This window comes from Copadichromis virginalis, linkage group LG12, assembly GCF_057382275.1.
Source record: "Copadichromis virginalis isolate Kocher_CV1m ecotype Utaka linkage group LG12, C_Virginalis_male_GT1.1, whole genome shotgun sequence".
In the NCBI taxonomy this organism is placed as follows: domain Eukaryota; kingdom Metazoa; phylum Chordata; class Actinopteri; order Cichliformes; family Cichlidae; genus Copadichromis; species Copadichromis virginalis.
In genome coordinates this window covers 35,564,205-35,581,509 of record NC_140629.1, presented here as the reverse complement: position 1 = coordinate 35,581,509, position 17,305 = coordinate 35,564,205, and the positions used below count along the sequence as shown (strand labels likewise).

Here is a 17,305-nt window from a genome sequence, read left to right as displayed (position 1 = left end):
TTATGACTGCCTTATACTGCATGATCGAGATGATGGAGGCACACTACAGCTTTAGCAAAACAGCGAGCTTTTCATTGCAGCGTTGGATGTCTGCAACACTAAAAATGCTTGAAAAGTAATTTGGTGTAGTAGTCAGTCGAACAACCTCTGATAAAACCACTGAATTTGTCATTTGAAAGCTGCTTAAATTGGAGGATACAACCTGAGGAAATCTGACTTTTATTACCAACGAGTTAATGTGGTCGATAACACTAATCTGTTTCATTTTACACGTCAGACCTTCTCGTGTTTTTAAACGTTCCTGCATTCCTAAACATTCCTTTTCCAGTTTGGCATGAAAATGAGACAGGACCTGGCTGAACAAAGTAGAAAATACATTTGATCAAAGCCTTGTTGGAGTATTTAAAGTGGAAATTATGAGGGTTAAGTTCTTGACTAATGAAATCCGTCCAGTTCATTAAGTGGAGATTTTAACTGGAGATTTTAGGGCCTCCGCCTGATCACATCCACCTTCTTGGCTGCGTTTCCTGCCTCTCATTTATCTGTGAGAGTGTTCTGTGAAGGTGGCGGCTATCAGACATAATTGAAGAGTGGGGAGTCGTGTGTTGTAGTCAAGCCTCGTTTTAAAGCTGTAATGCGTCCAAAATTTGATTTGCCTGGCGTTGCCGCTGGCGCATCACAAAACGGAGGTTAATGGTTTTCAAATGTCAGTCTGGGAGCGAGAGAGAAGAGAGAGGCATTTATTTCAGATGGCTAAAGCGTCTTCAGATTAGAGTTTAAACCTTGAAGACTAAATATTTCTTCCATACAAAAACCTGACAGGAATGTAAGACTGTATTTTTCCTCCGAGGATGTTCCTGAGTAATATCAGACCGAGTGATTTCACAGGCTGTAGCAAAACAACGTGAAGCACTTTGAAAACAATTCTTAAAAGCCTGAACTCCGTCCTTCAGGTTGCCACGGCTTTTTATTTCCACACTATTAACTGCTGCTGTTCTCAGATGTCTGCTCATCGCAGCGATTTTTCTCTCCTCTAAAATGCGGTCTGCTCCATTTTATTGTTTCATCATTCATTACACGTTCGTCTTTAGATAAAAGCCAGAACAGAAAAATGAGAATTTCCGTGGCTCCACAGAGGGCCTGGAAAAGGGTGAAAAAAGGTGAACGCTTCTTTCAGACACAGTTGATATGCTGTAAAATCACTTCAGCAGATCTTTCAACACACCTGTGTCACTGTTTGATATGTCAAATATCTGTATAAAAATCACTTTTGAGATCTTATTTCCTCTAAATGTGTGCATGTGAGTGTGTATATTTCAGAACAGCGTTGTAGCTGAACACCCTTGTAAATTAAAGCCTTCGTTCCAGTCACATCTGGGCTTCATCTGGACTCGTTTTGGCAAGTACAACTTAGTTACAGCACTTGTTGTGTGGGCCAACAGTAATGAGGCGAGCATAACGTAGTAATATGGGTTGTGACAATCGTGGTGTGTCACAACAGACCGAACATCTGGCACGTGTAAAGTGTAACTGTGGCTGAGTCGAGGCAACAAGTCTCTCCCTGAGCCAGTGCAGTCAATCAAAGCCAAATGTGGTCCAAAGAAAACTGCAGATGTGAGACACTTTTGGGCCAAACAATTATTTTTATCTAGGATGCTGAGTGGGGGGGGTTTGTGTTCTGAACTCTATGCCAAACTCTGATATATAGGCTTGTCAGTGAATCCAATGCTGACTGCCGTCCCTTTCCTCTGCGGCTGACAGGTGTGCTGGTGGTGAATGTGACGTGGAGGAAGAGAACCTACGTGGGAACTCTGTTAGACTGCACCAAACACGACTGGGCTCCTCCAAGGTAACATTTACTATTTACTTTCTTTTCTTGCCTCTATCCAGCACTGTAGACAGGCTTTTGGGGTCCAGGCCCAGCCGAAAAGGTCACTGTGCTCCTTCAGCAAAATTCTGCTGATCTACGTTATGGGGTGACTGTTGCTCAGGAGGTAGAGCAGGCTGGAAGGTTGGTGGTTTAATGCCTGGCTGCTCCACTCTGCATGCCAAAGCGCTTCTGGGCAAGATACTGAACACCAAGTTGCTCTCTGGAGTGCGAATGTGTGTGAATGTTAGATAGAACGCACATAAGTGTGGAAAAAAAGTGCTTGGGTGAATTAGGCCTGTTGCATAAAGTGCATTGAGTGCTCAATTACAGTAGAAAAGCAGTTGCTGCAGCTCAAGTTATTCAGTTAACAGCTTAGTGTTTTTGCAGCGACAGCGCTAACCAGCATGACTGAGGAGGACGCTGACTTTGGAGCAGATGGTCCTAGGCAAGAGATTTTGAGATGCACCCCTCTCATTGCTTCGGAGCTAAGAAGAGATTCGTCAGCTTGTGAGGCTAGCTCTGAAGCATCATATCACTTAACAATTGCAAAACAAATGGAAACATGTTGAGAATATTCTGCATTCACAGACACTAACTGTGTCTGTGAGAAAATGTATCTCCTGCTTTCTACACTTTGCAGTCTAAGAGAGATATTTTGCACTTTGTGTCTGTGGCTACATTTCTGTATGAGCATACTGTGTGCGTTTGTTTGTGATATGCTTTCAAGTAGCTTATTTATCCATAACGACAGTAATGATAGTAGTCATGTGTATCTATTTGCTGTGTGTGGGAGTGTTTTAATGAAATAGCAAAGTGAGTTGATGTCCCCCTGTCAAAGTTCATATGCTCTGGTGCCGAGTCTTCCTCTAATATGTAAGACAAACTTTACTCACACTGAAACACACAAGACTAGTGGAGCTCAGACAAATCAAGTGGGAGGTTTGGTTGGAGCTGCTGACCGCTATAAATCATGTCAGGCCATTCTCCTTTCCAGGACTTATATCACATTAAATTTTATACTTCAGTTTGGTACTGGTCCCACGCCACAGTGCATTGTGTGGGTTGTTTGCAATGGCAATGAATTGATTTTTCCAGAGAAAAGTTTCAGTAGTCTAGGCCAAAAAAAGACAGACAGACAAAGAAAAAACTAATCAATGAAAAATGTGTTGGACCTTCTTTACTTTAAGTTTCTAAAAGATGGTTCCTTACTCAAGGATGGCATCTGTGGTGAAATAATTTTCATTAACATTTCAAAACTAGAAGTCAGGTCTTTAGGTGGAAGCTCATTTTGATCTGTCTTTCACTTTCATTTAGACAAAAAAGAAAGGTATTATTAAAGATTAAATAGAGAGCCTTGCCTGCTAATGTGGTGCTTAATACAGTCACCAGGAGGTTTTTGCAGCAGTTTTTTTTCTCTGCGCTGAAGGTTATAGCAGTCGTTTAGTATGAATTTCGGTTTTCAAAACATCAATTTGGTTTGCTAAGCTGGGTTGTGAGCTTCGCAGTGTGTTTCTCTTATAAGCTCTCAGACATTTACTGTTGAAATCAGGCCCCAAGCAATTCATATTCCCACTGTAAACACACTTAAGGGCATACTGCTGCCAGGTTTATTTCCCTGTTTGATCCATCGCGTTTTGTTTCATCATTTTATTGTTATTGGCTTTTATTTGCTGCTGATTGTTTATTTGATTAACTGGAAAGAGCACCTATTTCTTCAAAGTGCTTTAATGTTGCTAAAATGATAAAAGGGCTCAATTGGCTTTGGGGCTGTCAGCTGTTGTGATGAGCTTTAACAAAAACGCTCTCCACTCTACATCTCAACTGTTTCATAAACGATGAGTGGTTTTTGTAATTGTTGAGTGGAAAATGTGACAGTCCCTCCTCGCTCCGATGAAACCTCTCAATTATCAACCCTGTATGTAAACGATTGTTGTCATGGCAATTACTGCTTAATCTCAGAAAACGGGCACCAAATTCATTCGGGTTCTCATCAGTGTGGACGTCTGTCAATGGTGACCAAATCTGGGTTTTGTTATATAATTCAATGGAATAAAACCCTTCCTCTTCTATGATTGATTCATCCATTTTTGAGTGAAAACGCAGCTGAAAGATTTAACTAAAATTGGATGAAATATCAAAAATAAGTTTCAGATTATTAAAAAGTTGAGTGGTCGGAAAGCATCATCACTCAGTTGATTAAAAAACACGTTTTAAATAGAAGAGATATCCTTGAAATGTCAAAGGAAAATACATAAAATTTCAGTTGCATGTTCCGGCTGCTTCTGTGACATTCAGGGACACACTGATGGAGAAAAAAGCAATTACAAACATCACAGAAAATGTGAGATATCATCGTTTTAAAATCACAGAGGGAGACGAGAAAGTCTAGTCTCAACGTGCTCTGCAGTCCGTTCCATTAATAAGGTGATTAATACCCAAAACTCTTTTTCCAAGGTCAGAATTTATTCACTGGGTATTTAACACAAATCAGTCCTGTGATAACGTGTCATAATTAATGCATTAGAAGGCCAGCTCCGATGCAAGGTTCAGAGTCCGGCGTCTAAAGCCATGCTTTACACTGCGGATAAACATAAAGTGAGGCATTTTTCTCATCACAGCAGACAGGTTTTTGATATGAATAACAATATCTGAGTGTGGAAAAGCATCTCCAGTGTTAAGATGCTAGGCACCAAGGTAAACAGCATCAAAAGACTTCAAAGTAGAAGGGACGGCAAGTGAATACAAAATGTCTCCATATCAAATACAGAGATAACTGTGGATTGTACAGGATTTTTTTATGTTATCAAAAGAGGAGCAGGCTTTGTACAGAAAAAAGTCGATTTTTATGCCTGACGACTGGGTAAATTGGTTCAGATGAGCCTTGAATGGTAATATGTTATCTCATGGGGTCTCTGTCTGATTCTGGAGTTCAGTTTGGGTAATGATATGAACAAGCTGTTCTTGGTATAAAAAATGAAAACCTTTCAGGAACAAAAGCATGGACATGAAAAAGAGAATCTTGTTTTCAGCTCAGGATTTAAGGAAGATGTCATGACCTCAACAATAAATAATGGAATATATATTCTACAAATACAACAACACTAGGGCTGTCCTGAATAGCATTCAGTTCATAGTTTACAGCAACAGTCACCTCAAGTCAGTGTTGTAGGGTAAAGACCCTACAGTATTAGATGGAAAACACCAACAATCAGAGGACAACCCCTCTTCATCCTCATTAGTAAGCACAGTACGAGAGAGACAAAAGTAAGAAACCTTCTGTTGTGTCTCATTATTTTACATGTTATTGGAGCCAAAATCACAGCACAGCCATCATCTTTAAGCAATTTCTTTTCTCACTTTCGAAGCATATTTCCTTGTGTGGAAGAGTAAAATCAAAGCAAACTGTTTGGAAGTACAATGTTGAAAGAGTTTCTTACTAACTTAACTAACCCAAATTGCACTTTCCACAGTTACTTTTTAAGTTGCTCATTCTCCTATTTCTGTTTTTCTATTATTCAGAACTTAAAGAGTTACCTTCTGGATAACCTTCCCTCTCTAACTCACACAAAGGCTGCTTTCGCAGAGCAGAATGAGTTTAATTATTTTTATGTATTTTGTGGCATCAGTGTGGGTTGTTTTTGGAAGTGCACAACTGTCCTCTCACATGTCTTATCTGATTTATTACTTGACACTATATTTTTTTGTTGTACTTAACATGCCCAGGATTACTCCAGTCAAATGATTTGAACTTTGGGACAAGTCAACCAGAAGTCCTTTTATCAGTCTTTCACATGACTGTCAAAAATTTTGTCCCACTCTTTTTTACATCGTGGCTTCAGTTAATTGAGGTCTTAAAGTTCAGAGCATTGCAGACTTGTCACAGTCTGGACTTTGAGTTGACCAATATAACACCTTGATTAACAGAGACCTGTAGAAGTAGCTCTTGTCTTTTGGCAGTATTACATTGTCTGATCTTGTCATGTTTCGGCTGTGTGCAGGCAAGAGAAGGACCCAAACGCAAAACTCACCACGCAGGAATAAAACTCAAAAAGCTGCTTTATTGCAGAATGGCACAAAAATATAACATAACTAAACTGGGGCATGGATAAACTGACACAGGGAAACACAGCCATGAGGGGGACTACGACACTGACAAAGAGAAACACAGGGCTCAAATACACAGAGGGATAACGAGGGAACAAGACACAGAAGGAGAGCACAGCTGGGAGTAATCAGGCTGGACGAGACAAAGGAAGCAAAACTAGAAACACTGACATGAGACACGGACCTCCAAAGTAAAACAGGAAACACACTGACTGAACTCTAGACATGTAAACTTAACAGCAACTGGGGAGACAGAACATACAGTAGGAACCTGAAACATGGTACAAAAACGTCACAGTAGACACAACATGGAACACAGGGAAGCCATATTACAAAGCCAAAGAACTAAACCTATGATAACCATAACTGAGACCTAGGGAAACAAGAAACAGTACAACAAAGGACTCAAAACATAAACCATAAAATAAAAACACAAGATCTCTTCAAAATAAAATAGGAAACATAATGAGACGCAGACATGACAACCAGAACTTGACAACGTAAGACACAGACATGAAACACATGAAGAGCAGGGGAGACTTAACATGGGTTGGAAACACAAGGGGGAACTAATAAGCAAATGAACATAGGAGACCTAATGAGCTTAAACATACTATAAACATCAAAATGAACTAAAACTCAAAACACTGGGTCATAAGACCCAGGATCGTGACAGATCTTAGGGTGAATTTGCTGGAACATCCTTCTTTGGGACTTTCCCAGGAATGTTTTTCCATTTGTGAACAATCTTTCTTATGGTAGAATGATGGGCCTCAAATTGTTTGGGAATGGCCTTTTAACCGTTTCCAGATTTATGGGCAATAACTGTTCGTTCTCAAAGCTCTAAGATCAGCTGTAGAAGTCTTTTCTCGATTGAATTGTGTTATTACCCACCTCAAAACTGTCAGAAACTCTGCTTTTGTAGAGTTAGTCACACTTAAAGATGATCAGTTAATCAAGGGCTTTTGATTAATTGATTAGTATGACTGTTATTTGATCAAAGGGAATTTACTTAGTTCATTGTTTTTTTCCTCCTCTGTCTAGGTTTTGTGAATCACCCTCCAGTGACCCTGAGTTACCAGGTGGTCGCGGCCGGGGAAAGCGTATGCGAATTGCCATGGCCGATCGACCCTGTGTAGAGCCGACCCCTGCTGCCAAAGTCCGTGGTCTGTCTCAGCACAGGAGCCGCGGAGGTGGTGTGGCCGGAACAGCTGCACCTATCCACAGCAAAGGAAGAAGAGGCAGTCTTAACCTCATCAACAGCAACTGCCGAGCACCTCCTTCTTTCTTCACTGTGGAGGAAGTGAAACCAGCCTCTCTCTCATCTGGGAAGCGAAAGAACAAGCCACCATCTGACTTGGATCTCAGCCTGGTGTCCTCAGATGACGTTAAAAATGGCAATGGGAAGAGGATTCGTGCAAAATCCCGAAGCGCCCCGTCCACACCACAGGGTAAATCTGACCCATCGTTTATGGATCCAGGAGGAGGCTGTGCTTCATCACCACCACCACCCATCCTCATTGACTGCCCCCACCCAAACTGCACTAAGCGCTATAAGCACATCAATGGCCTGCGCTACCACCAGACGCATGCACACCTGGAGGTTGAGGAGCAGCGGAAGCCTGAACTGGAACCCATGAAGGATGGGGAGAGCGAAGAACGGCTATCAGACTGCGAGGACAGCATCAGCAACATGACATATGACCTCTCAGAGACAAACAACAGCACTAATACCAACAGCTCCTCAAAGAAAAATGCTCCTCTGTATAAGGTGACCACAGTGGGGTCACCTAAAAACAGACGACTTCTTCTCAGTACCGACCACAGCCCCACAGCCAACTCCAAAACCAGAAGAACCTCACTGCTAAAAGATGGTCTAATTGATGACCTTAGCAATCTGCCAATCATATCTAACATGACTGTGGTTCTGGAGAACTGCATGGTCCCAGACAGGAACTCCTCAGTCGAGATGCCCAAACTGGAAGCTGAAGGTTTGATCGAGAAAAAGGGAAATGCCTGTGATAAGGGCAAGAAGGCCAACGGGAAGGTAGAGAAGCTGTCCAAGTCAAGGACCAACCGGCCAATTGCTCCAGCCCCTGCTCCCCCTAAACTTATCGCCATACCCAACACAACATATCCATCCAGCACAGCAGATGCTGTTAACTCACAGCAGCCATCTCCTATGGCAGCTGTAGGCCTCACTAGTAAAAATCTTCCTTTGAAACCCATCAAGCCAAAGTTAAGCATTGTTGTAGAGCCAAGCCTGGTCAAAGCTACGCTGGTCACCTGCAAGGAGACCAGGAAAAAAGAAAAGCGGAGACTTAAAGACAAACATAACAAAGATGCAGTGAGAACACCTAATGGAGACAGCAGTGGAATAAAAATGGATGATGGTGTTGGGTCTAAAATTGGGGTGAAAGAGAATTCTGGAAGCCTTCTAAAGGAACACCTCAGCAAGCAGGATGTAATGAATGGACTCAGTGAGAGCCAAGAGAGCAGGATGGCCAGTATTCGTGCTGAGGCCGACAAGGTCTACACCTTTACTGACAATGCCCCCAGTCCCTCTATTGGTAGCTCATCACGCCTTGATGCAAGTGGTAGTTGCCTGGGTACAGCAGACAGCAGCAGCAAGAATAACAGTCCCGCCTACTCTGACATCTCAGATGCTGCAGATGATGGGGGATCTTCCGAATGTCGGTCAGATGGAATCAGATCCAAGTCTGGCTCCTCAACTTCTTCCGAGGTGAGCTCCAACAGCAACCATAGTAACTCTGGTAAAACTCCACCCACAGCATGCACCCCGTCATCAAAAGACCCTCAGTCCCCGTACTACCATAGTTATGAGCCCTACTACCTGTCAGGATACATGCAGTCAGATAGGCAGAACAGCAGCAACATGACTTTCCACAAAAGCTCAGCCCACGACTGCAAGGGGAAAGACAGAAAAGAAGAAATGAAAGAGGAGGATAAAAACTCCTCCCACGAGTTCTCTGATTCCAAGAAAGGTGACGGACCACCTCAGTCTCAGCTACAGCTGGCTATGAGTCAGACCCAGACAGCTTTGGCCCAGTCCCTATATTATGGCCAGTATTCAAGGGGACTGTACATGGACCAAAAACTGTTATTATCTTCCAAATGCTGTGACCAGACATCCAGTGCCAAGCAGAGGGCACAGACTGTGAGAGACAGTGAGGAAGTTAAACATATGGTTGGGTGTTCAGCTGGTGGACCCATGCTAGGTAAAGGTCCAGACGGTGCTAAAGGTTGCTGTCCCAAACCTGTCCTGTCCTATGTAGAGATGAGTGAGAGGGGAGAAAGGGGACAGAGCCTGGGCATAAAGTCAGTGCACAGTGGCATGGTGGACCAGCACCAGGTCTCAATGAAAGACTGTGATGACATCAAGTCACCCTCCTCTTCCTCTTCTTCATCACTCCACAACCCAAACAGTCAGACAGATCTGGACTCAAATGTTTCCTTTTCCAGTGTAAGTTTCTCCCTGTGTCTATAACCTGCCGCCGCCGCTGATGGTGTTGTTGGTGTGCTTTAATGACTGCTGTTGAGTGTCACAAAGAGATTAATCACACAGTGTGTACAGCTAAACCAATAGGTGCTAATAAAAAAAGACCATGTGGCTTCTGTGGTGGTGTAGCTCTACTTTAACATGCTACTTCGTTCAAAATTGTTTGATTTGATGGAGGCAAACGATTTTGATGTTTAGAGAGAGAATTACCACCTTAGCTGTAAAGAAGCTAAAAAAAACCCCTTTCTAACCCGTAAGCTTGTACAGATTTGTAACCCATGTCTTCTCACAATGCGATTAATCGCTGACTCTAGCCATGCTGATGTAAAAAAGAAAAAACAAACAAAGGCTGTACAAATTGAGCGAAAGCTGCGTTGGGGAGGGTAGGTTCTTTTTTTTCTTGGCCTAAATTCTGCACTTGATCATGTGTGAGGCGTGTCTTGATTCGTGTCATTGAGAGGGACGCCACAGTCTTCACATCCCACTTCTGAATGGCCGCCTGCTGTTGAAACGTCGTCATCCTTCATCAACATCACACCCAGAGCCAGTGATAGATGGTCTGTCTATGGCTCTGTTCACTCAGTGTTTCCTCTATAGTCATTCAGCAGCGGTGGGCCGCCGCAACAAGAAATTTTCCACCCCTGTTAAAAAGAAAATGTGCAATGAAAGTCATAAATTTGCTTTGCTTTTCCTCCAAAAATCCCAAGAGACAAAGAGATAACATTTAGACTTAATCCAAAAAAAGGCATTTAGTTTTAGCCCTTCGACTACCCGTGTAAACACAAACTGGGACAGACGTGGACTGGAGTTGAACCAACCCCAAAATGACTCCCACCCACCACTGTTAACAAAGAATTATAGGGGAAACACTGCAAGTAGCACCAACACTTGTCCCCATCGATCTAGCCCTCAGACGGCCCCACCTGGGCTCACCGCCTCGCTCACAGCAAATACTCAGAGCTACAGAGTCAGCATGGGGAGGAGGCTGAGGAGGGCGAATCAGACAGTGGAAAAGAATGGGGAGCTACCATGGAGCCTGCCGGAGCCAAGATGACTTCAGGAGGAGGAGGTGGAGGAGAAAGAGGAGGAGTTGTGGGTGCAGATGCTAAAAAAGCCAGGGTCCATGCACCGCACGATCTCCCGCCTGCCATCGACACGGAGGATTCAGACAGGCTGGAAGGGCTGGATGATCAGGGCCAGGAGCCAATGGGAGGGCTGTCTGAGGAGTCACAAAGTGCCCGGGCGGCAGTTTCTCCTCCAATGACCCCTCAGCAGCCCTACATTCAGTACCAGCACTCCTCCTATCAACCCTACCTGGCAATGTGCGAGAGCAGTGGGGGCTCCTACAGAGGGGTATCCCCAACCCTGGTCCACAATTACCCAGGTAAGACTGAGTGAAGGTCGGAGTTAATGTTAAGGGCGTAGTTCAACATTTTGGTAAATATGTTATAAGAGCTCAGAAGACAAAGGCGGAACAATGCAAAAATTAATCTAGGGAACTGTTAGCTATTTACCTCTGTTTCCACCATTTAGTCTCGGCTCAGCTAAGTAGTTTAGCTAAAGTTCTTGTTTACACTTATACTTGCGTATTCACATTAAAATACAGTAGAGTGCTACATCTGAAACATTCAGTTTGAAGTTTAAGCTGAAGCAATAACAAGAATTGATGTGCTAGTTGAAACTGAATCACTGAAAGGCTTTTAAATGAGTGAAGATGCATAGTTACATAGTATTAGCCATCATATGAGTTTTACCTGCTGTCATTCAGCAAATAAAATACCCTTCACTGATTACAGAGGCTGGTGTTTATCTGGCATGTCGCATCAGGTTTGTGCTTTTTAACATCCTAAGATACCAGGAAGATGAGCTGACTATAAAACAGTCAAGCATTTCTTCTTTGTTCCCCTCACACAAAAAGAAGTGGGTTGTTCACTTGCCTGTGCAGTCTGAAGTGCGTACACTTACACACATCACATACGTTATGCAGTGCTCCGCTGCACATAGTCTAATCTCCCAACACTTTGTGAATACTGAGAATATCAGTGAACATAACTGAGCAATATATAAATTTGCTTCTCCGGTGAGTCACTCATTCTTCATTCACAGCTGATGACAGCTCAGCCTCAGCAGGATGGCTGGGGGTCCTTTGTCTGAAAGGATATTGTCACACAATGCTGCCCCCTATACTGGAGTATGAAAGGCAACTGCAACAGCAGGCCTTTATTTATGAAACTGAATTCCAATTCACAACATAATCTCTCATATATATTGCGTCTGTTCATTCTCCTTGTTCATATACAGCAAAAGATGAGTTTGCTTAACATGCAAAACTATATTAAGAAATTTTCTTGATTATTTTTGGCTTAGTTAATTCTTTAAAGCCTGAACCATGAAATAACTGTCAGAAAATTCAAAGGTTTTGAGTATTTGGTGGCAAATTATAAATATATCAATTTGCATATATGAGTTTTAGTAGTGTCACATAGCTACGTTGTGTATTTCTTAAAAATGTAAAGTGCAATTCATTTAGATTTATAATAAAGTTTAATAAGTGCAAGTATAAATATCATATATATCATGTTAAGTATTGCAAATGAATGTACTGGTTTGGAGTTGGTAATATAATTTGTATTTTTTATAGATATGTAAAGTTACTGTGTGCCTGTTTCTTTGTTTCTGTGTTTGTCGTCATAGGTTTTCATTATCCTCTGTACGGTAAGACAGCAGGCAGGGAAGAATCGGAGGTGACACCACCCGGCAGAGGAGGAGCGGTGAGCAGCAAGCAGAGCAGCGACTCATCCTCATCCTCAGCCATGGAGCTGCTGCAGCAGCAGAGCCATCAGTATCACGGAAAATCACCTGCTGTGAGAGGCTTTACTGCCACATCCACACTCCAGCTCACAGCGACACACTTCTGATGTTTGTTTTCCTTCACACGACACAGATCTGATATCTTCCTCAGACAGGAAAAACACCTCAGGGAAAGATAAAGATGGGGGTAAAAATGGTAGCCTGCTTTGATTCCACTCTGCATTTAAAGCAGTCACTCATGAAGACCATCACATAACATCAGCGTGGCATAAACATGCCTTATAAACCCCTAAATAGGAAACTATTGTGACGACCTCAACACATACATGTGCAAAGAAGGTTTTAGGATTATTTTTATAATCAGGTTATTGTTTTGTTTTTCCTTTGCAGACAAAGCAACAGAGAGAGAGAGGAAAAATATACTAAAAGCCCTGCATGTGGGTGTCCCGCAAATGATTTGGTTCGTAAAGACTGGACTTATTATATTAATAAAGTTCAGCCTGGAAACCACAAAGTAAAGCCGGAAAATGTTGACTGTATAAGTTAACTGTCTGATGGATTATATTTCTATTCCATTAAATGAGTGTTTAGATGTGCCCTAGACAGTTTTAGCCTTTGTGAAGTTTAACAGTTAAAGAAAAATAAAATCATTTGAATATTAGCACACTTAGAAGTCTCATTTTTTAACAAGTTTAAGGCGCATATATTAAAGCTTAAAGAACCAAAAATGTTTTACAGTAGCCTGCAGGTAACAGGAGAAAAGCAGGAATCAAGTTGCTTCTAACACAATGTACGCAACAAAACATGCACAACTTTTGACTTTACTTTTCGACTTCAGACTGACACTAAAACCTATAGATGCTCCTCCTACATCATGGTTTGTGGTCCACAGGCTCTTCCAGGATTGGTAAGGGTATTTTGGCTAGTCTGTAAGTGGTGGCTGCTTATCTCATATATAACATCTCCCAACCTGAACTTGGATTTTACTCATTAGCTTCTTATTATAGGCCTGAATATGTGTGTATTTAAACACTATCACCATGCAAACTTGTTAACAAAGGCATGACTGTTTCAGGATGTCTTGTCTTACATGGGTCACTTCAGAAGGCAGAAACAAACCTTTTGCTGTTTGCTGAAAAAATCCTAGAGATACAATTTTGCATTTTTTTCTTAAGCTTGGCAAAATTAGCCAAGATAATTCTTGATTTGATTTTGTCAATATAAAATAACTTCTCTTGGCATGATGTGAATGTAATAGATCAAAATAGTGATCACATCTAAAATCTTATGGAGACAGAAAAGTGAAAGGCACAGTGTAAGCGTGTGTGTGTATGTCTGTATGTGTATGTGCGTGCGTGTGTGTGTGTGTTTGTAGCCTGGTGAGAAGGGATCCCCTGAGGGAGAGAGAGAGACGGAGAGAGAGAGGAACCATGTGTCATTCGCCCGACACCTCCACACACACCATCACACACACCTGGGTATGAGCTACAATCTGATGTCAGGACAGTATGACATCTACCAAGGTATGAATCTGCAAAACAAACGCAGACAGTGTTTAGATAATGAGATATGCTATACAAAATAACATGTTACTGGAATCACATTACATTTTTCTGTAACATAGTAATCACATTACAGTTATGGTGTTACTTGCATTAAGAAAGTTCTTCAGTTACCTACAGGATTGATGGATTTCAAAATAAAAAAATCAAACGTGCATTTTATTCCTGCACATGCTACAATTAGATGACTTCACATCATGTGCAGGGAGGCAAAAATTAGTTGAGTGGTTGCAAGTTTTCAGGAGTGGACACATCAATAATACTTCTACTCTAATTGCACAAAACGGGTGAGAAGCTAATATTAAAGTGGAAACAGACCAAAAAGCCGAAAAAGCTGTTGCTAACGTGACTCCTTTTGCTGATTTTCAGCTTTGTTGTCAACCTGATGTTTGCTCTTAAACACTGAAAACACATTTTGTGTGTTTGTCCTGGTTAGCATAGAGATTTGTATCATTGTGTGGGGCTACAGCCTAAAGTGAGATTTAAGCTTCTGTGATAAATCTATGCCATAGATGCACCATAACCACAAACCTTTCTGAATCCCTGTGCTTTAACTTACGCCATAACCTCACATGCATCTCCCTAGAAATGTAACAGGATGTCACATTAACAGAGATTGTAATCAACTGTGATTGGCTCATCCTGTAGACCAGCGGTCCCCAACCTTTTTTGCACCACGGACCGGTTTATGCCCGACATTATTTTCATGGACCGGCCTTTAAGGTGTCGCGGATAAATACGACAAAATAAAACTAGTACCGGTACTGAAAAAAAGAAGATTTATTCATAACACACGTGAAAAGACCCAGGAAAACCGAGTTAACGATAAAAACGATAACAAAATAACGCTCAAAACCGATAAAAACCCTGAAAACTATACATTTCACACCTGAGCCTCAACTCTCGTGGCCCGGTACCAAACGACTCACGGACCGGTACCGGTCCGAGGCCCGGGGGTTGGGGACCGCTGCTGTAGACAATGGATCAATTCAAAGAGAGAATCTTCAGCACCAAGTAGTGTATTGGCAGTGGAACTGCAGAGCATTGCATGCACACAACACACACATGGTGGCAACAGTGTCGGCCACTTGAGTGTACTACGACATAGGCTCTAAAAGACTTAAGTCACACATTACTCTCATACTGTTAATTGGTAATTATCTGACAGTGCATCTCAGGCCATGCAAAGCATACGTGATGTCACAAAGGAGAAGTTGTATTAAATAAATGACTTTCCTCAGGTACCAGCTGAGGAATGTAGTTCATTACCTGTTTCAAAAAGTAAAGTAATACATGACCTTTTTTTGAGTAACAACTCCAACATTGATCACAGCTGACTTTCTCTTCATGTTCCTATTCCTATGTTTTTAAGGGTTGAGCTCCAGGTCGCTGGTCTCCAGTCAGCAGGTGTCAGGGCACTCCTCAACTGGTACGTTTGAAACACACACTGAAATTATGTTAAAGCTTCACTGGTTCCACCTGGGAAACCAGGGTAAATGGACCAGAACATCTTTAATACATAGACTAGACATCTTTGTTGAGACTTCCTTGTACAACTTTGATTGAAAAGGGTGGAGCAGCATGGACTCATTGTTGGGATACTGCTCTTTAGTCTCTAATTCACTGTCTTTAAAGATCTTGATATACTGCACATATATTTATCGTTTTGCCTGCTTTTATTGTTAGACTTTATATATTGCTTTAGTTCATTTTTTATTATTTCTTTTCATGTACAAGTTCTTAAAAGAAAGGTTTATGTCGCCCTAATAAGGAGACAAATTAAGCACAACTGCTGCTTAGATTTTTAATGCAGATTGCCTTCAAATCACGGAAGCATTTTCTAAGTTAGCTTGGATATTAATACTGTAAAAACTAGGCCCATTTTTGCATTAAAGCTCTGGCACACAGAGTACTGAAGTGGCCAGGGTGTTGTTTTACTGCTGAAATTACTCATCATTTATGTGCAGAATATCCTGTTCTGCTCTCAGTGTGGCTCACAGACTCATAAATTATCTACCAGGTTTTCATATCATGAAATGAATTGGCTAAAATTTTCTCTCATAAAATGCAAACTGAGAGCAAAACGAGCTGGACAATTGTCTCATTTTCATGCCGTCTGCCAGGTCAATAAATCTAATATCTGAAACTTCTCTGCTGGGAATAACAGCTCTCTGCTTATTCGGCTGTGCGACACTCGTACCTCGTTGCTGAAATTATCCTCCAGTAGATCATTACCCTCTCTCCAGTGTTTTCCATATACTTTCATAAACCATATATCACCATGTTTGCTTAAAATTGTGAAAATATTCCAGAGGGAACCTGACAGGCAGTTAAAAAGCTTAATGTGATGATTACAGTACTGCTGCAGACACTGCAGTTGTCTATAAATGTAAATTGCTGTGAAATGGAGGAGATTAACAGCAGTGATGGCAACAGTGGAGGCACACAGCTGCAGAGAAATGAAGAATATCCACGTTTCTCTGTAGAATCCAAAAACAGGAGCAATTTGTAATCTTCCTGGAGTGACATCTGCAGATCATGTACCAATTATCTCTGTTTTTCCTTCAGGTATTAAAGAGTTGTGTTACAAAAAACGACTTGAAAGAACAAATAATAAAATGCCCCTTAAAAGAGATCCTATTTCGATTTTACTGGCTTTCTGTTATATAAATATACTGTTGCAAGGAGATCCTTAATATGGTCATCTCAGGCACATATGTCCCACCCACCTGATGTTTAAAACTTATTTTTGTAAGTGGACAGTAATCAGGAGAAGGCTGGCTTAAATGTGTCTTTTCTAATCATCTTTTTAAGAATTTAGCAAAAAAGTTCCCGCCAGTATCAGCATCTTATCAAATGCTGTATTCAGTTGTATTGAGATATTTTCAGGATGTGTGCTAGTCATTAATTTATTTTTAGCTGCTCCCACAGAAATGGGTGTTGCTTCAAGGTTACACTGACTCACTGTGCCATCTTGTGGTACAAATTGGTACTACACGAAAGTAGAGCACAGCCCCAGTTCAGCTTCAGTTGATATCTCTTCAGCATATATGTGTGCGGGTCATAAAGATGTAGCAGTTGAATCTTAATGTTCTTTTCAAAGCTTTAGTTAATTCTGAAAAGTTTGAAGTTGGTGTTAAGCACAAGAATTTACAATAAGTACCTTTAACGGGAGAGTCACCGTCAATGAACAGGAGTGAAAACATCTTAATGTCACACAGAGGATGAACTGAGGAGGCTGCACCAACGCCCGGTATAATTTACATTTGATTAATCATGTAAAGTGACTCTATTAGCTTTAAAGAATAAAAATACAAAGTGAAACAATCATAATCTGTCCTATTTATAGTTTACACGATTCAGTGTCCTCTGAGAGGAGGAAGAATTTTCATGGACTATAACAACTATTCATGCAATGTTAGGGATATCATTAACATG

The 17,305-nt window shown here is 41.5% G+C and overlaps 1 protein-coding gene and 1 long non-coding RNA gene across 3 annotated transcripts in view; one reads left to right on the top strand and one right to left on the bottom strand.

Moving 5' to 3' along the window:
* The window catches only part of LOC146697518 (uncharacterized), a 70,894-nt gene that overhangs the window by 47,998 nt on the left and 5,591 nt on the right, over positions 1-17,305 (bottom strand). The window lies entirely within an intron of this gene.
* znf608 (zinc finger protein 608) overlaps positions 1-17,305 on the top strand; it is a 70,852-nt gene that overhangs the window by 49,399 nt on the left and 4,148 nt on the right. The window contains exons 3-8 of one of the 2 annotated variants that reach the window (XM_085476298.1): positions 1,762-1,849; positions 7,019-8,717; positions 10,401-10,878; positions 12,189-12,358; positions 13,681-13,828; positions 15,240-15,296. In XM_085476298.1, the coding sequence (XP_085332424.1) occupies positions 1,762-1,849; positions 7,019-8,717; positions 10,401-10,878; positions 12,189-12,358; positions 13,681-13,828; positions 15,240-15,296 (2,640 nt within the window). Of the gene's footprint in view, positions 1-1,761; positions 1,850-7,018; positions 9,459-10,400; positions 10,879-12,188; positions 12,359-13,680; positions 13,829-15,239; positions 15,297-17,305 lie in introns of both variants that reach the window. The other variant, XM_085476297.1, reaches the window with a different exon arrangement.